Source organism: Denticeps clupeoides, chromosome 7 (genome assembly GCF_900700375.1).
Source record: "Denticeps clupeoides chromosome 7, fDenClu1.1, whole genome shotgun sequence".
NCBI lineage: Eukaryota > Metazoa > Chordata > Actinopteri > Clupeiformes > Denticipitidae > Denticeps > Denticeps clupeoides.
The window spans coordinates 20755044-20774734 of NC_041713.1; the positions used below are offsets into that span (position 1 = coordinate 20755044).

The following is a 19691-nucleotide window of genomic DNA, read 5'->3' on the forward strand; positions in this document are numbered from 1 at the left end:
CTCTATAATCCTCCATCAAGGCATGGACATATGAAGGTATGCCATGGAATCTGTTACCAAGACATAAGCACCCGATCATTTTTCTGTTATGAAAAGCCTTAAGCTTTTCAAATATGTCTAGGTTTTCAGGTAGGCTAGGTGAAAGTAAGACGACGACTGAGTTTGGGTCCAACAATAAATAAACAAAGAAATATTGAGACTTGGGGGCCCATGACCAGTTTGCTTAAGGGTATTATTCTGCCCGTGCTTAAATTTGATCCATATCAGGTGAACGGTGTAGGAATTACAGCAGTTTGTATACGTGTCGCATGTCTGCAGCTAAACCACATCTTTTTAAAAAAAATTTATTGTGTATATAGCCAAATCGATTAGAATTGTGTCAATGTCTCGATATTGTAGCTGTGATTTCAGTGACTAGATGTACTAATAAATCAGTAGACTCTGAACGCTTGATGGATTTTTGTTCTTGTGTCCTTTCCTTCAGATCGAGAAGGATCTTTTGCGCACCATGCCCACCAACGCCTGTTTCAGCAGTCTGTTGAGCGTGGGCGTGCCCAGGCTGAGGCGGGTACTGCGGGGGCTGGCATGGCTCTACCCAGATATTGGCTACTGCCAGGGTACAGGCATGGTGAGACCCTGCTCATCCTCTTTATAGCACGGACCAGTTCTATTCATACTCCTTTACTCCAGAAACAATTATTTTACGAAATAAAAACGTTTTATTTTTTGTGCAAAACCGCACAAAGCACTATAGCAGGCCTAGCATATAGGACTTACGCCAGGTCAAGAACATCCGTGAATAAATAGTTAAAAACACTAGATGCCTATGTATATCTAGAAGAGGAGAAAACGCTACTGCTACTTCTTATTTCTGTCACCCAGCACAGTCTCACTCATTTTTCATAACCGCTTAGTCCTACTGCAAGAGGCCATCCTGGGTGGGGGGCAGGGTCCATTCACACCATTCACTCACACACTCCGATCTATGGACAGCTCAGAGTTGACTATTCACCTTGGGTGCAATTGTATTCAAATGTATTTCAGTTCATAAATGCACAGCAAATTAGTTAAATTAACTAATTAAGTGAACTACTACAAAGAGTCCTCCAAACACTCACACACTTACCCACACCTACACAGCAAAAATGCATACATTACATACATGTATGAAAATAGACAATTTCCAGAATGAAATTTCCATATATCTATGAATGGGTTTCATCTCCAGTCTATGTTCGTATACGGCTCCCAAAGGTATAGGAAGTCCCTTCATTTTTTTTCGTGAACACTTCTACTGGGCTGTTTTAAATAATGCCTCCAAAGTATTCCCCACTGTGTGTCTCATTTGCTCTGTTTCCTCAGGTAGTGTCGTGCTTGCTGCTCTTTCTGGAGGAGGAGGATGCTCTGTGGATGATGTGCGCTCTAATTGAAGATGTGCTGCCCCCTTCATATTTCTCCTCCACGCTGTTGGGTGTGCAGACTGACCAGCGGGTTCTCCGGCAGCTCATAGTACAGTACCTGCCCCGCCTTGACCAGCTGCTTCAGGAACATGACATTGGTGAGCCCCACCCTGCAAAGTACCACTCATACAGATTTTAGTGCTGAAATCACCCAAAGAAAAAACTGGAAAAAAAATCCCGTAATTATGAAATTAATTGTTTTGTATTATTCTTCAGTCTTCTGAACTATGTTTAAGTTTTTTTTTTTTTTTTTACCACCACAGACTACAAATGAAATATATACAGGCGATTCTCTGGAAAATAAAACCATGTCTGTAATATTTGCACTTTACTTGTCCTAATATTTGAGATAGGTACTCAGATAATGTGGAACATCATTTAATTTCAATGTATTTAAAAACTGAAGGTTTTGCAGATATTTGAAACACTATCACCTCTTCATATGAAATTTCTACTATTCACAGCAAATTATTTTCATAACCCAGACATTCAGAGTTCAGTTTCTATATGATATGTTGAATCAGGCTTAATTAAAATATTCATGTTTTAAATGTAACAGCACTCATGTTGGTCATTTTACTTGCATATATTGGTATTGCATAAACATTATTTTATTGAAGTGTTGCACAGTTTTGACACCCATTATACATTGAAATATTTGGTACAATATTTTTTTCTGAATGCTTATAGAGTTCACAGAATTTTATTGTGGAAGTTCGTTTTAACAAGTGAGACTATTTTGTTGTGTCCCGTGCATCACATGGCAAGTTCTCAAACTTTTTGTATCCCTTTGTCATAACTTTATATTGAACTACCCAGTAATAAGACACGGCAAGTACTACATACATGTCACACCTGTTTATAGTTTAAACCATTGGTATGGGGACAAAGTAACTTGTGATATCAAAATGTCCCACGCATCATGTAGAGAATCGTCCGTATTTTTAAAAATATGGTGGAAGATTTATTTTATTCTTAACCAGAATGTATCATGACAAGTTTCTCTTTAAGCTCAGCTCAGTTTAGATCTCATTCCCAGTTCAGCTTATGAGAAACTTTGTGTTTATTTGCAACATCTGGCAGTGTTGGGGAGAAACAGTTCAGGTTATTCTGTTGTGTCTGTGTTTCTGACTCCTCTCCCCTGGCTGTTCAGAGCTCTCCCTCATCACTCTGCACTGGTTCTTGACATCCTTTGCCAGCGTGGTGGACATTCGCATCCTGCTGCACATCTGGGACCTGCTCTTCTACGAAGGCTCTGTTGTGCTCTTCCAGGTCACACTGGGCATGCTCAAGATCAAGGTGCCTGGCCCGTCCTTTGAAGTCTCTCTGTCTCACTTTATATCAGTGGTCGTTGTAACTCTGGTTTTACTTTGCAGGAGGAGGAGCTTGTGTCTTCTGAGAACTCTGCTTCCATCTTCAACACACTGTCTGACCTTCCCTCTCAGCTGGAGGATGGCAAGATGGTTCTGGGGGAGGCAGTGCGGGTGGCTGGGTCTTTATCACAAGACAACCTAGATGCGCTGCGCCATAAGCACTTGGCCTATATCTTGGCAGAGCAGGCGCAGCTCAGCACCAACCACTCCCATGCCAACCTCAACAAGGTAACATGCAGCAAGTATCCCTGCACACATTACAGGATCTGAGTCTGATTGGCAGGGCTCGAGTGCGACCAATTTGTCCTGCACATGCAAGCAAATTCTGTGTCGTATTCTAATCGGAGATAGTCAAGGGTGGGACCGCTCTATGTGATTGGCCGTGGTCCAGATATTCCTGTAATGACTCGAGTGTTACACGTACAGCTTTTTAAAAACCCGAGCCTGAGATTATTGTAGCAGTGGATGCCTGCAAATATAACTGTACCAACATGCTCCGTGTGCGTTACGAGTCATTTATACATTTTTAACACCATTTTTCATGTTCACATTTTTATCGCCTTCCATTTTAGCGCTAATCAAAACTAATCACCTGACCGCGTATTTACCAACCGAGCCCGAGTAAAATGATTGCAATTAAACACTTAAAAAGCACAGTGCATCTATAAAACACATTACATGCAGTGTTAAATGCACTGGCCCAGTGTCCCCTCTCCCCGCCACCTTTCAGCAACAGGCAGCAGCAAACAGATAATCAGGCCGAGATGATAATCAAGTTCAAGCCCTTAAAACACTTCCATTTTTAATTTATATTTTCTTTTCATTTAATACCAGCACATTTTCAGTAAGATACATTTTCTTATAGAATTGTGCTTCAAATAAAAAAACAGATTGATATTTAATCATTTACAAGTCAATGTTTTCTTATACACACAGCAATTTATAAAGGAGATAAACAGTGTTATTAAATGCAATGCACCTAAAATAGTGCACCTAACTTATATGCTGGTGCACCTAAGAAAAATAAGTTAGTGGGTTTTATACTCGCCTATGAACCAGATCACAAAGTCACAGGTTCAAACCTCTACAACTGTGTCCCAGAGCAAGACACTTAACCCTGAGTGTCTCCAGGGGGGGGACTGTCCCTGTAACTACTGATTGTAAGTCGCTCTGGATAAGGGTGTCTAGGTATTTTATTAGCAGTGTAACAACTGTCCAGTTGTGGATATATTAAAGCTCTGTCTCTCCTCTTTCCCTGTGTTGGACATGTAGGTAGTGCGCAGACAGAACCTACATCGGAAGTCGACGCTGAGCTCTCTGCTCTGGGGGGAAGATGAGGCTGAGGCCCTGAAGGCCAAAAATATCAAGCAGACAGAGCTGGTGGCCGCCTTGAGGGAGGCCATTGTCCACACCGCCGAGCACTTTCACTGTCTGGACCCCCGAAACTGCAGCACCGTGAGTTGCTCTGCAAAAAGATAAAATGCAACTCCAGTGTTCTTTTTGCAGTGTGTTTTGTATATTTTTTTATTTTTAAGTGTTTACAGCGCATCTGGAAAGTATTCATTATGTATTGTTATGTTGCAGCCTTATTCCAAAATGGATTTAAAAAAAATTCTCCTGAGAATTCTACATACAACACCCCATAATTACAATGTGAAAAAAGTTTACTTGGCAGTTTTGGCCATTTTTTTTTTTAATAAAAAAACTGAGATCACATGTACATTAGTATTCACAGCCTTTGGCATGAAGCTTAAAATTGAGCTGAGGTGTCTCCTGTTTTCCCCTGTTCATCCTTGAGATGTTTCCGCAGCTTAATTGGAGTCCAATTGTGGGGAAAGTTTTTGATTTGACAGTTCATGTCAGAGCACAAACCAAGCATGAAGTCAAAGAAATTGTCTGTAGACCACCGAGACAAGATTGTCTCGAGGCACAAATTACAGAATAGTTTCTTGGGCAGTGGTGGCCTAGCGGGAGAGGAAACTGACCCGTTATCAGAAGGTTGCTGGTTTGAATCCCGAGTCACTGAGGTGCCATTGAAAAACGCACCGTTCCCACACACTGCTCCCTGGCTACCCGTCATGGATGCCCACTGCTCACTATGGGTGATGCTGCAGTGTTTCACAATGACAATCACAAGTGGAAGAATTTCAAAACCATCAGGGTTCTTCCTAGAGCTGGCCAGGCACATAAACTGAGCAATCAGGGCCCGGTGGTCACTCTGTCAAAGCTCCAGAGGACAGAGGAGAACCTTCTAGAACACGTGTCCGAGCTTCATATTATTATATAATAATATATCTATATAAAGTGACCTCTCGGGATGTGGCCCTCAGGCCGTGGGTTTGACACCCCTGGTCCACCTGAAGCTAAATTTTTTGGTCTGAATAGAAAGAAACCAGGCACTGCTCATCACCAGACCAGTACCATCCCTACAGTAAAGCATGTTTTAAAGCATGCAGGAACTGGGAGACTAGTCAGGATAGAGGGAAAGTTGACTGCAGCAACGTACAGACACATCCTGGATGAAAACCTGTTCTCTGGAGAGATCTTAAAATGTCTGTGCAGCGACACTTCCCATCCAACCTGATGGAGCTTGAGAGGTGCTGCAAAGAGGAGTGAGTGAAGATGGCCAAGCATAGGTGTGCCAAGCTTATGGCATCATATTCAAAAAGACTTGAGACTGACTTGAGCAAATGTTGTGAATACTTGTGTAGATGTGATTTCTCTCTTTTTTTTTTTTTTTATTTTAATTTTTTTCCACGTTGTCACTAGTTTATGTTTGTAGTTTATGGGAAAAAATGAATTTAATCAATTTTGAAATAAGACTAACATAACAAAATGTGGAAAATGTTGATGCGCTTTCAGATGCACTGTATATTTAAACAGAATCTCATATCTTGGTGATGATCGGTGATGTGCTGCTATTTGTATTGTGTGATCAGCTTCTCTGTTTCTTCATGTTTCAGTGAATTTTTTTCTTACTCAGGATCTCACTCCAGATTACTCAATGGAGAGTCATCAGAGGGATCATGAAAACTTCCTAGTAGTTTCACGAAATCGTCGGAGAAGGGCCAAGGCCCTACTGGACTTTGAGCGACATGATGATGACGAGTTGGGCTTTCGCAAGAATGATATAATCACGGTAGTGACCTCACATCAAATAATGAGACACTTTTTCATATGGACAGAGCATATGTTGGACTATTTTTCATTTACATGTCAGGATTAACTGAATTTGTGTGTGTGTAATGTGTGATTCCACTGATTTTGTGTTGTGCTTCTCAATCAGCTCATCTCACAGAAGGATGAACACTGCTGGGTAGGGGAGCTCAATGGCCTGAGGGGTGAGGCAGCATAAACACCATTCCCTTTTCCATCTCTACCCAACTGTGCCCAATACCCCACCATGACCATAGTTTTCCAGTCAATCTGTACTCATCTCCTGATTGTGTGATTCCCTCTGTTCTAGGGTGGTTTCCTGCCAAATTTGTGGAGATACTTGATGAGCGGAGCAAAGAGGTTTATGAATTTGCTGTACTGTTTCATTACAAACAATGACAACATACAACTGCAGTCCTTTAGTAACACATACAGCGCCAAGGTGCTCCTGTAATGACCATAATGCACAGTTGCTGCTGTTTTTCAGTACTCCATGGCAGGAGATGACTCTGTGACTGAAGCTGTTACTGATTTGGTTCGTGGAACACTGTGTCCAGCTCTGAAGAACATCTTCCTTCATGGTCTGAAGAAGCCCTCCATCCTGGGGGGTCCTTGTCATCCATGGCTCTTTATTGAGGAGGTAGGAGGTTCATGGTCAACTACAAATATACATAGTGGTTGTACTTGTCCTTGGAGGTCCCAGATTTCTTAATTATGTGAATTGGCATGTATCACTGTGTGCTTTTGTGTGTGTTGTACATGAAACACTTCCTTAATTAAAGTTACACGATCAGAGAATTCCCCCCCAATTCCTCAAAATAAGCCAAACAGATTTCAGTGCAGGTGGGCTTTTATTAAACCTCTTGAAGTTATAATAAGAATGATCAGTTTTCAAAGTTTTCTGTTCAGTGGAGAACAAGCTAGCAAAGAGCCCAGGAGGGCATTGATAATCATGGATAAACACTTGGGGTCTTCGGTTTTGAATAATTCGTTATGTGAAAGTACCTCATGATCAATTTCTTTACCCTTTCATGCACTTAAGTGGCCGTGGCTTTAACAATGGGACCAATCTGATTGGTGTGCATGACGTCACCTCAATGTGATTGGGGTTGGGTGCGCCCTCGAGCCCAACAGGTAGCTACAGCTGTTTTCAGACCGAAGTCAACATGCGCTGTGCTTTGCTTTGAAACCCATTATATTCTATGGCTTGTGTGGTATAAGAGCCTATGTCAGTGGCGAATCCGAACCACTTGCCGAATCGGTTACATGCGTGCGTAACGGTCAGGGTTTGGCACTGCGTGGTGCGCCACTTGGCCTCCTTACGTATGCGCATGTCTTCCCGCAGCATCCCTGACATTAACCAATGGAGTCACATTCTTCGGTTTGATTTCGATATATTGTTCAGCCCAAGTTCAGGATTGGTTTAAAGGTTTTACTGTTACTATGGCGAGACTCCAAAATATCTGTATGGATAGAATGTCTTTAAGGTCCTCTTGCCAAGACATGGTTGAGGTGGATAGGTGCCTTTGTTGCATATGTCTCAAAACTATGGAATAATCTGCCTTTGGCTGTCAAGACAGGCAGGCTCAGTTGACATTTTATATGCATTTGAGAGGATGGTGTGTTTGCTTATTGTTTGTTTATCGGTTTACTTTGCTTACTTAGTTCTTGATAATTTGCTTAGTTTTAGCTTTGCCTACAAAAGTTCTATATAAATAAACCTACCTGATTTTGTTTTACATTTAAAATAGTTTTTAATCTCAAGTTTTTTATTTCTTTTGAGTATATTACAAAAAGTATTTTTCTGCCAGAACACAGCTATATACGGACATGAAATGCAGTGCTGCTACTGATTGTGCTGTTCCCCATACAGGCAGCTAGCCGGGAGGTGGAGAGGGACTTTAACTCTGTTTACTCCAGACTGGTTCTTTGTAAAACATACAGGTAAGTCAGGTTTGCCCCGTTCTTTGTCAGCTGCTACATAAATCATGAGGTTCATTTATTAAATTATTGTTGGATTGTCCTGCCTTGGAGAAAACGACTTTACGGTGGTTTAAAGTGACAGATTATGTCTGTGCAGTTTGGCTTTGTGTTTCCTTCTCACCAAATGTAAAGTGTATTGTGTTGCAGCAGGAAGTCATGTGTTTGTGCTGTTCCCTTTCTACAGACTGGATGAGGATGGGAAGGTCCTCACGCCCGAGGAGCTACTGTACAGAGTACGTGTCTCTGCCATGTCACTCTATTAGTGTTCATTTTTGACTCATTGAGGTAATGTAAAATACCAGATACCTTTGCTATACTCTCATTTTGGAGGAAAAATCAGTAGATTGGTATGTAATTACATTTTTCCTTGTTTGACTGCAAAATGCCTTTTGGAAGATTTATAAGACTCTAGTGGTGGTGCACTGTGGAGCAAAGCTTGAACAAATATAACCATGGTACAGGTAGCAAAAGAAAAACCTTGTGCTACCCACACAATTCTGCATCCAAACAAAAAGAACATCTAAACAAGGCAGTCCTGTGGCCTGATGAAGTCAACATAGTTTTTGGGCACAAATGTATGTTGCAGGGAACTAATGAATATTTTCCTGAACTAAATTTGAGGAGACCGTTAAGCTTCTTAGAACTTACTGCTGCATTGAGGCATATCGCTCTGTTTCAGGCAGTGCAGTCGGTCAACATGAGTCACGACTCTGCACATGCTCAGATGGATGTGAAGTTCCGTTCCCTCATCTGCGTGGGCCTCAAGCAAGTGTTTCTCTCTCTAAAACATTCTCTTGCTCTCTTACACACACACACACACACACACACACAACCTTTATGGCTGGTGACTCTGGTTACTCCAATATATGTAATTTCATGCAGCAAAATTAAAGTTTCCCCTTTCATGGTAACTGATCATGTCATTCTTTGACTTGTAATGACAATGTGGTTTGGTCATGATCTAAATTTAAATAAAAAATGCATTGTTAATTAGCATATCCTATAGATTAAAAAGTGTTGATGAGAAAGCTTAGATGGAATAGCTAATGTCATTGAGCAGCTGTGTTGTCTGGTGTGTGTACACGCTTTGGTGGACAGTGAGCAGGTGCTGCACCTGTGGTTGGAGGTGCTGTGCTCCAGCATGGCGGCAGTGGAGAAATGGTACCAGCCCTGGTCGTTCCTGCGCAGCCCTGGCTGGGTGCAGATCAAATGCGAATTGAGGTAAGAGAGCATGACAGACAAAGTACAAGGAGGAAAGTTTGCCCCAGCGTGTGCGAATCATCATAAATGTTTTAAACGTTTGTCTTCCCCATGTTTACAGGGTGCTGTCCAAGTTTGCTTTCAGTCTTTCCCAAGACTGTGAACTGCCTGCCAAAAGAGAGGTCAGTTGTAAATACGGCAAATATTCCTCACGCATCTACTCGAAGCAGTACATGTGCGAGGAAAAAGTCATGAATGTGCGAGAGGAATACATGTGTATGTGCGAGCTAATATTATAATGAGGACCGTGCAGAAAGCATTGCCATTGGCTGGGTTTTCCAGCTGGACATTCAGACAGAACAGCGACAGCGGAATTTACAAAGCGTTCATTTCTAAAACAGATTTGCTGACTGTACACCTCGCTGACAGTCCACCACTTCAGGTGGAACGGACAATTATAATAAGGAGCTAACTTCACCATGGTCTCCGATGATGTAATTATGCTATTATTTAAATTAATGGCTTGACTCAGTGCTTCCTGCCATTTTCCCAGGATGGTAAAATCTGCTGTCGATGTTCTGTCTGAATGTCCAGCTGGGCAAGCCAGCCAATGGCAATGCTTTCTGCACTGTCCTCATTATAATATTAGCTCGCACATACACTGTTTTCCTCTCGACTCTATATACAAACGTCGCACATTCACCACTTTTTCCTTGCACAAATATTACTATAGTTTTTCGTGCACATCACACATGACATGAAGAATATTTAGCGTATGTGTGAAGTTTGTATGTAGATGCGTGAGGAAAGGTTGTGTATGTGTGAGCTTTTCATGATGTATGAAGGGGGTGCCTCCAAGTTAGTGGAGATTGCTTGAACTAGAAGTCATGACTGTCCAATAAGAAGGTAGGTATGGAGCAGTCCTATTGGTCAGTTATGACTAGTGTGTGAAACACCATGCTGTTTTGGTTGAACTGTGACCTTTCTTTTAAACTCCCACCCTCCAAACCTACAAACACTGAAACGCTGGTCAGGCTCCCTTTGTGTAAATGTGCACGTTAAACCCAAAACCAAACAGTGACCATGCCAACTCTGCAAGTAGCTCCATTCAAACACATTCTGTAGAGGTTCCTCCCATTGTGTCAGCTTTTACTCTGCTGTTGACGTAGACGAGAGCCAGTTGACCAGTTTGAAGGGAAAAAGCAGAATAGTGTTGGGTGTGGTCTTCACCGTTTCTTGAAATTAGGTGTAGGCGTGTGGAACACAGTCCACTGGATATACATTTTTGTATACGCCTCTTCAGCTTCAGGGTGTAACTGTCGCTTGCTGAAATAGGTGCACCCAGAAAAGCCCAAGCTTATTGGGTGGTTCTTTTTCTCTGTGTGTGTGCAGGAGAAGGCGCAGACCCCGCTGAAGGAAGGGGTTCAGGACATGCTGGTGAAGCACCACCTGTTCAGCTGGGACATTGACGGCTAGAACCACCTTTTACCTAAATGTTCACTCGCAAAAATAAAAACCGCAGCTCTGCAGTGGACTACAAGTGACTGTCACCGTCACCCGGGCACAGTGATTGAATGTAGCATGTTTTTTTTTTTTTTTTTTTTGAGTAGTCACCTCGAGCTTAAAGAAGAGCGGACAGACCCTCTGTCCAGTACCACCGAATACATTCCCTGTGTCATATCGTCCCTTCAATGCCAGGGACCAGGACCTGCATCATTTGGGGAAATGATCATCATCAAGTTGTTGATGATGATGATGATGATGATGATGAAGACTAGCCCTGGATGTGTGAGGAAACAGGCACCTACCTCTTCCCAAAGGGGTTAGGGGCGCATTCATAACAGTTTCAACCCAGGCTATAGAAGAGAGCTTTCTTTCCACTTCCATCCCACTCTGACATTAACAAACTGAATGCTGTTGTGGCGTTGCGTCTGTGTTGTGTGCTTCATCGTTTCGTCAGGTCGTAGCACTAAAGATTCTGCTAACAATGAGGGGGATTCCAGAGAACATATGGCACTGAATACGTGGAAAGAGTTTTTATTTTGTGGGGTAAACAACAGCGATGTTCTGGATGTTTAGACTGTGGCTTGAACAGCAACGAATGGGATAAATGTGGTAATTTGGTATAGCAAGAGACGAACCCCAAGGGAACCATATTTGTTAGGTTTCTACATACATACTCGAGTAAACTTTTCCAGCACGGTAGGGTGTGGTTCAAGGGACACTGCATACTAATGTGTGTGTGTAAAAAAAAAATGATCATTTCTTTAAAATTGTACATGTTCCATAAAACAAACAAAAAACATATCATGTTTAAAACACTGACTCCTTTCCTTGTCTGTAGGAAATAGCTGCTTATTTCAACACCATGAAGCAAGTCAATGTGATGGATGCCCATCAAGTCGTGTTTACTGAACACATCATCACAACCTCACTCGGGAGTTCAGAAAACAATTTTATTCAGGAGATTAACTAATGCTGCCACTTCCTTGAGTACAGGCTTGGTGTATTTTGAAGGGGGTTTTGTACGTCAGTGGGTGTCCCATTTAAACAGCATAATAAAAAGGTAACTTAAACAGAACTAGGTATAAAGAGAAGTGGAAAAGTGGGTTCGAGTTCAAGGCCTGAATGGTTCCTGTTCCAAAAGCCTTATTTCGAGCAGTGACATTTCGCTTGTAGGTTACAGGTCCTGAGGAGTAATAACTGTGTATGGAATGGGTGTAGGCTCCTGCAGACTGTACATGCTTTAACCCAATCCGGTGCTGCTTATAGATTTCTGCTCATCGGCACAAAACAACTAAATTGAAAGTAGGTTCAGATTTACAATAATAATAATAATAATAATTAAAAAAAAAAAAAAAAAAAACTCTAAAAAGATTTTGGCTACTGAAAGGCATGCCACAGCTGACCGCAAGCAGATGACTGCTGGGTGGCCTAATCAGAAATCAATATATTTAAAATGAGGAGTGGGCCATACACATGGTCAGAACCATGTATAAATATCTCTTCCATATTGACAAGAACAATTATGAACAAAACATGTCAATAATTTAAATTAAGCCCATGAGAGACAATTGTAAGGTTAAGGGTGAGGGCCACAGAGGAGAATCTGGAATCGGGAGAGCTACCTTTTTCCTTCAGTGCTCTATGAGCAGAAGAAATACACCTTAAGGGGGTTTAGCAGCCCCCTGGTCCACCAGTAGGTGGTGCTGTCGAGTTAGTCTGGGACTTCCCTTTATGTCGCTGGCCACCTCGTCTTCGGCCACCCCCAGACTTTGGCTGAAAGGGAAAAACAAGTTACATTTACAAAACCATAACGAGTCGATATAAAGTTTCTGGTCGGTAAACCAGTCCTGAGGGATCCCCGGGGGTCCCTGAGGAGTGGAGTACTGTAAATCCAACTCCACTGATCAAACTTCCTGCCCCGGGTTTAAGGGAAGAGCATTTGGGGGGATGCTCCTTTTACCTTGTTCTCTTTGTTCCCTTCTTTATTCTGGGGGTCTTCCTCCCCCTCTGTCTGAGGCAGCCAAGCAGCAGAGGACATAAAAGTGGGGGAGAAGTGAGGAGGCAGCGAATGTGGAAGATAGGCAGATGGAGTGGCAAGTTGACAATAAAGGAAAAGGGGGAAATGAGTGGGAAGGGTCAGCAAATGAGTGTACGGAAAAGGTGAAAAGGGTAGAGGAGGAGGAGGAAAAAAAGGTGGAAAGAGAGAAAAACAGCAGCAAGAGAGATTAGACGAGCTGGACAAGCAGAGCAAACACACCAAGCATCAGACTGTCTATAATGAAGAAGCTTCCAGCAGCGTTTAAACGTCGCACATTAACAGATACCACATGGAATTTTTATTTTTAAAATCATTTTTTAAATATTCAGTGTTGTGAGTGAACGAAACGGACCTACACATGGGGATGGGCAGCATTTCCGATGCATTTATTTTAAATATAAAATAAAATGCTGTCATTTGTATTACAAATGAGGCCTTGTGATTCTAGAAAGGTCAACCTGGAGAAGATGAGACCATAATGTGTTCTAAAAACAAACCAATGCACTAAGAATTAATATAAATAGCGCTTTGTCAATAGTGATTGTCATTGTGAAACACAGCACACAGAGACACATTTTGTTTTGTGTCCTCTGCTTATAACAATCACCCTTGGCGGTTCGGGATTCCAACCGGCGACCTTCAGATTACAGGTCCGTTTCCTTACCCGCTAGGCCGCCACTAACCCTTAAGGTGGTCAGTGGTCAACTCTGTTACGCGGTGGAATTACAGGATATTCTCCTTGGTCTGCGAGGATGAATGACCACTCCTTTTGACCAGCTCATTATTAGGCAGAGAAAGGCTGTTGGTCCACGGCTGAACCGTGAAATGAAGATGTACTTCGGTGCTCACCTGCTGTTGTGCTATGTGAGCCATGGCTACCAGTCCTGCACTCGCTGCTTCTTCATTGGCTTGTAAAGAACCATCGTCTCGACGGGTCGGGGTCTTCTTTGTCGAAAGCATTTTGATTTGCGGAGGCTTAGAGTTGGAGGGCTGGTTATTAGTCGACTGCAGGAGCTGAAAGGCAGGCTGTCCAATCAGAAACACTGGAAAGGTTTCACCAAGCTCTTGAAATCAGTTCTGAATTTACAGCCCCTCAGATGGGCATTTCCATACACAGATCACTACCCTTCCCTAACCTTTATAATGGTTCCCACAGCTTTGGTCCGTCCCTCTCTAAAGACCAGCCTCTGGTCTGTGTGCAGGTACTCTGGGGTCTTGATGAATCGGAAATGGACCGTAGCCTTATCCCCGGTCCTCAGGCAGTCCCGATTCATAGACAGTATGGTGGCTGTTTGTCGGATGCTTCCACAGTGAACTAAGGAGGGGGATCGAAAATATAAACAGTAAGGGACACATGTAAGGGTTACACTTGGGACACATGGTGGTGCTCATTTCTCTTAACAAGATTGGAGAAGGAAGACAAGCTGAGACAGGAAAAAAAAGGCTCAAACCCATAGCCTGGTATCTTGGCGAGATGGTGGTCGGGTGGTGGAGAACCAGGATCTCTGCCTCAAACTCCCAGGATGCTTGTGGGTTTAACCTGGGCGAGACCATCACCATGCCTTTTCTTATAGAAGAACGTTTAATCTGGGGAGGGGGAACACAGTGCAGCTTGTAAGAGCTGGTATCAGGGCCTTATCCAGAGTGACTTACATACATGCTTTAAATGGCCATCATTGGAATCCTTCACTTGGCTCACTAGAACCTGATCTGTAGATACAAGTTTAGTTTACAGAGGAGTCCTTCATCTAAGTATTTCCCTAATTTTTTTTTTAATACATACATTTCTATGTAATTGTCATAGCGACTTGACTCGAGCGGGAAATTCTAGTGAAGGTCATAGTGCGTCTGTGATGAGCTTTTATCTGCTCATATTAAAACAAAATTCACAATCCTACACTGTAAAAAAAAAAAAAAAAAAAAAAAAAGAGGATCCTGACCTTTTTGAGCGCGAAAGAGGCCGTCTGTCCTCCCCGCACCTCCTTCACAGGCATCCTCTTACGATGGATGGACTTCACCGCAATGGGGTTGAAGCTTCCGAGAGGGTCAGGACCCAAAAGCAGGGTGTCATTCAATCTTATCAATCCTCGTAACGTAGTCCCAGACACCACCGTTCCAACACCCTGCAGAGAACCAGCTGTTAGATAAGACTGAATGCTTGTGCTGATTAGGCTTGTGCAAGTGTGTTGTGTGTGTGTGTGTGTGTGTGTGTGTACTGACAGGTACTGAATAGGTGTCATCTATCTGGAACTCTGCAGGCTCGTCATCTTTGAATGATGTTCTAGATGATAAAAGGTTGAGGAACATCTTTAGGAGGTCCATGTTCTCGCCAGTTACGTTTGAGATCTGGAAGATTGGACACATTCTGCAAAAGAGAACATGAGATGAATAAGTCAGGGGAAAAAAATAATAAACTCCCCGCATGCACATAAGAGAACATTGCGAGTACCTTTCTGAGCTAAAGTTGGATGCTGTGACAATGACGTCATCTTTGTTTTGGACCAGGACTGGAATCTTCCTGCACCCGGGAGACTTCAGCAGCCTCTGTAAAAGCTTCAGAGTCTCTGCAAAACAAATGAAACCTCAGACAATCCCTTGATATATCCCACAAAACACAGAAAATAAATATGTTGACTGTATGTAAATATGTATAGGGTCATTGGCATTATTTAGTGATTGAGGACATCAATTCTGTAATCAATTACATGCTTTAATGATTGAGATATTTAAAAATGTGCTGCTGTAAAGTTTTAGAACACCAATTCTAATTCAGACAATAAGATGAGTCGGCCGTCCTACCCACCAGTCAAAAAGTCTCACCTTGGAGGATGTTGGCTGGGCACATGTCAATCTTTGTGACAACCACAAACACCGGCACATTCAGCGCCAGCGCCAGGCCTAGGTGCTCCTTGGTCATCCCCACTATTCCTGCATTACTGCCCACCTATGAAAATGAATTATTCCAATGAAACGACCCGCCACTTGTTAAATCACCAGCAGCACACGCAGCTCCTCACCATCAGCATGCAGAAGTCTGGTAAGTGACCGGTCATTCCGAAGACTGTGGTCTTCAGGTACTTCTCGTGGCCGGCCAGATCAATGAAAGTGATGACCTTGGATGACTTCTCACAGATCTTGGTCCAGTCAAGGCTCCCTCCATGACTATCTGGCTTGTTTACTACCTATTTTAGCACAAATTAGAAAGAACAAACACACACACACACAGATTTATAGAAGCTGATGGGACACAAGCCTGGATGCACTCAATAGTCTGATGCCCACCTGACCCTCTTGGTCAAAGCCCAGGATGTCATTTCCAACACTGCTGGTTCGGCCACTCTCCATCTCGTGTTTGTGACGGAACAGTTTTTGCCGGGCGAAGCCTCGGCCGTTATCCAGCTCCCCGTGAGTGAGCACGCCAAGAAGCGTACTTTTCCCGGCGTCCACATTTCCTACCACTGCCACCCTGAGGCCAGGCGAAAGGCAGACGGTTTTTATTATTTTTACCATTTTATCGTGGGAAAAAATAAAATAAAAAAAAAAACATTTACAGCATTTATCAGACGCCATTATCCAGAGCGATTTACAATCAGTAGTTACAGGGACAGTCCCCTTAGGGTTAAGTGTCTTGCTCAGGGACACAATGGTAGTAAGTGGGGTTTGAACCTGGGTCTTCTGGTTCATAAGCGAGTGTGTTACCTACTAGGCTACTATCACGCCATGCAGGGATCCTTCGCTCACCTGACCTCCAGGAAGTCCGCTTCACCTACACGGCGGCGGATGAGGTAGTCTCGCACCCGGCCACCAGCGTCGCTCCTTTCTCTCAGCAAGATTAGGTCGGAGTCCACCTGCTCGCACAGCGACTGCACCGTAGCAACTGACGCCTCCATGTCGCTCTCATTTAAACCGTAGTCTCCACCATCTGATCACAGGACGTGGACAGTGTGAGATCCGAACTGGTGCAAGAGTCTTGTAGCTTATAAAGCGTCGCTGAGCAGTCACAACGCAAATCGAAATACTGCGCCACTGCCCAACTACCTTCTTCATTTTGAGCTCCATGAAGCAAAGTTTTGTATTTCCTCTGGTTACTACAGCAGTGCTAAAATATTGGCTAAGTAGTTTCAAACAGTATTCTTTCAGTTTGTACTTCTTAAGCATAAACTCTTGTTCCAGAATGTAGTGTTATATATAACAGAAGCTTCATAAGGACTGCATACTGAAGGGTCTTCATAACAGCTACAGAACTTTACAGACCCACTCAGGTAAAATCCTCCAAAAATAAGTATGTGCAATAAATGAACAATTTTAAAAGACACAATCCTCTCACCTGAGCCCACGCCCACCACGTAGATAGTCTCGCCACATCCCTCATCCATCCTCTCTCTCATCTGTCGTAATAGCGAGTCGTACTGCTCTCCATTCGGACTGACCAGAGCCAGCTGAGCAGAGAAATGATGGCAAACGATGAACATTACATTCATGGCATTTACCAGGTGCTCTAGTTCAGAGCATCGTACATCGGTGCTTTGTAGTCCATAGCTGATCTTCACAGCTGCATAGCTATTATTAAAGGCCTATTAGAGTGCAAAGAACCTTGCTTTTAAAAATCAAAAAGTAGTCAGGAGAATAAGCTTCAGTAGGGGGACTTTTGTAAAAGGGGAACCTGTAAACACCATGCAGAGGGGAAAAAAAGGAATATTATAAATTTTGCTAAGCAATTATGACTGATGGTCTAATCACTGATGTGATTAATAATCATTTCGAGTTGCAATCTTGACCAGTGGTAATAATGGCTGAGCAACCATACACGTGAGGGGAAATAGACTGCTGCCTAAGGCTGCCGGTTCGAATGCCACTGAGTAAAACATGTCCCCCACACACTGCTCGGCCATGATGCAAAAAGCCCTGGTTTGAAGAAAGCTTACAAAAGCTTACATGTGTCAGCAGTTTAACATTTACATTTACAGCATTTATCAGATGCCCTTTTCCAGAGCGCCCCTTGCTCAGGGACACTATGGTAGTAAGTGGGATTTGAATCTGGGTTTTATGGTTCATAAGCAAGTGTGTTACCCACTAGGCTACTACTTTTGGAAGCCACCTCACAGCCAGGACTGACAGAGTGCTTGTGGGACTCAGGTCCACGTGTCAGGAATGTTTTCTCTGTCCACGCTTATCAGTGTTTAGTGACACCATTGCCCATTTTCACACGCTGCTCACCAAGGGTGATGGTTAAACGCAGAGGACTCGTGAAATGACAATCACTTCACTTTCACTTTCAGCACAGTGAAAATCACGTGACCGGGGCAGACGTGCGTGGGGTCCGGCCAGGTACTCCGCGTTTCAGCCGCTTTCATCAGACAACGTTATGAGTCAGCAGCTGTCAGATCCTGGCGGAGGGAGGCACCGGAGGAGGACGCGTTTCGCCACTTTACATCAGCCAAGTTGGCGAACGTTAGCCCGGCGGCTAGCGGCTAATTAGCTGGACTCCCGGGGCCCACGTAGCCCCTGCTCGTCCCCTCTGCACCAGAAACGTGCGTTTTTAGCCCTAAAACGCGGAGGATGTTTCTACATATAAAATTCCAGATTTCTAAACATGGGGTTTGAAGCCGTTTGAATGAATGCAGCCCATTTACGGCCAGTTAGCATTGTTAGCACCATAGCTAAAACTTGCTCAAACGCCTTCCTTCAAAAGCACAAAAGTGCTACATTTAAGTCCCCGAACTCGCTATTAGTGACCATGAACCAGGACACCCTTGAGCCCGAGCAGACGCCTGGCGGCGAACGCCGCGCTTGTTCACCCCGCTGCAGGCCCGCACCTTGCTGGAAAAGTCCACGCCGGGATCCCCGGGCTCGCCGTCGAAGCTCTCGCCGTCCTCCAGGCTCTCGTCTCCGCCGTCGTCACCGCTGCCCCGGTCCGGCGCGAACATGCTGGCGGGCACCAGCTCCTCCGCGGCCGGTATCGGGCCGGGACTCGGCTCCGCCGCCGCGGCAGTAGACGCCATCCTCCCAGCGTCGGCGAGGAAGCGTGCGGCGCCGCTGGAACTGGGTCGGTGCTTGGGGGAAGGGGGTTGTCGCTCGGGGACAGACGCGGTTGGCCGGCTTCTCGGCGACAGCTGCTACATGCTGCGAGACACGGCAGCCACGACCTGTTTACTAAAGTACGAGGCGACCGCAACTCATCTGTCAGTTTAGTGGTCGAGATATCCTCCGCCAATCAGAAACGCGCATGGAAACAGCCAATCAGCTCATTAGCACCCCGAACGTCATGACATCAGCACGTTAGCTGCTCAGAGACTACGTGTGATGGCCAAGGAGCCACGTTTCCCATAAACTCCCGACTTGTGGAAGACGTTGTCGACTGGAACCGCCGTGCAACGTAATACACCGGACATTTAAAGCGTTGTGACGTTGTATTTGTCCGTGTCAGGTATAGCGTTGTCGCATTATATCATCTGATGCAGACTGATTTCACCCATTGTTCGTGAACAATGTGTCTTTTAGACAAAGTTTTGTAGGTTCATTGAAAGCGGCCAGGGGAAGCCAACCTTTACACGGATTCATTTCCACTATGCATACATAATATAAAAATTATAGTCATAGTTTTGATATTTATTTATTGTCAGTTATTGTGTTATTCCGGATGAACTGTTATCCATTTTATACAACTGTAAAACATATACAATTTGTTCTGTATAAACTGTAATATAAAGCGTTATTTTAAATATTTTATTGTCTTAATCTTGTTTATGATAAAATAAAAAAATAAACTTATCCTTATCTCATCTTAACAGAGATTCTAAGATTCTTTTTCTTGTAATTGCGTGGATTTGCCTCGCCTATTTTAACGCGCAGGAATCTGACACCTCGCAAACAAATATCACAGCAACATCTCATAATTAAATCTGCTTAAACAGTTTCCAATGTTAGCAAAGTATGTATTGCCTATACATTACATTTTGAACAGGTTTAATGTGA

At 43.6% G+C, this 19691-nt stretch overlaps 2 protein-coding genes across 7 annotated transcripts in view; one reads left to right on the top strand and one right to left on the bottom strand.

The window, feature by feature from the left end:
• The window catches only part of sgsm3 (small G protein signaling modulator 3), a 24495-nt gene extending 12487 nt beyond the window's left edge, over positions 1-12008 (top strand). For all 3 annotated transcript variants that reach the window (XM_028986124.1, XM_028986125.1, XM_028986126.1), the window contains exons 7-21: positions 485-628; positions 1363-1558; positions 2614-2759; positions 2837-3061; positions 4106-4288; positions 5817-5972; positions 6120-6174; positions 6300-6349; positions 6477-6629; positions 7863-7933; positions 8157-8205; positions 8652-8737; positions 9071-9193; positions 9294-9354; positions 10565-12008. In XM_028986124.1, coding sequence (XP_028841957.1) covers positions 485-628; positions 1363-1558; positions 2614-2759; positions 2837-3061; positions 4106-4288; positions 5817-5972; positions 6120-6174; positions 6300-6349; positions 6477-6629; positions 7863-7933; positions 8157-8205; positions 8652-8737; positions 9071-9193; positions 9294-9354; positions 10565-10648 — 1782 coding nt within the window. In that variant the 3' untranslated portion in view covers positions 10649-12008. The remainder of the gene's footprint in view (positions 1-484; positions 629-1362; positions 1559-2613; positions 2760-2836; positions 3062-4105; positions 4289-5816; positions 5973-6119; positions 6175-6299; positions 6350-6476; positions 6630-7862; positions 7934-8156; positions 8206-8651; positions 8738-9070; positions 9194-9293; positions 9355-10564) is intronic.
• Positions 11615-18925, bottom strand: gtpbp1 (GTP binding protein 1). Of its 4 annotated transcripts, none has more exons than XM_028986128.1 (14): positions 18533-18925; positions 17044-17155; positions 16458-16638; positions 15999-16182; positions 15734-15898; positions 15537-15660; positions 15166-15280; positions 14937-15081; positions 14657-14839; positions 14168-14303; positions 13853-14031; positions 13566-13730; positions 12639-12689; positions 11615-12451 (listed from the first exon to the last, which is right to left on the bottom strand). In XM_028986128.1, the coding sequence occupies exons 1-14, from the start codon at positions 18716-18718 to the stop codon at positions 12350-12352; spliced, it is 2028 nt and encodes a 675-aa protein (XP_028841961.1). In that variant the 5' UTR covers positions 18719-18925; the 3' UTR covers positions 11615-12349. The 4 variants fall into 4 exon arrangements, with proteins under 4 accessions (XP_028841961.1, XP_028841960.1, XP_028841963.1 ...); XM_028986127.1 differs by having other exon boundaries at positions 13566-13742; XM_028986130.1 differs by lacking the exon at positions 12639-12689.
• Positions 18926-19691: the final 766 nt, after the last annotated feature.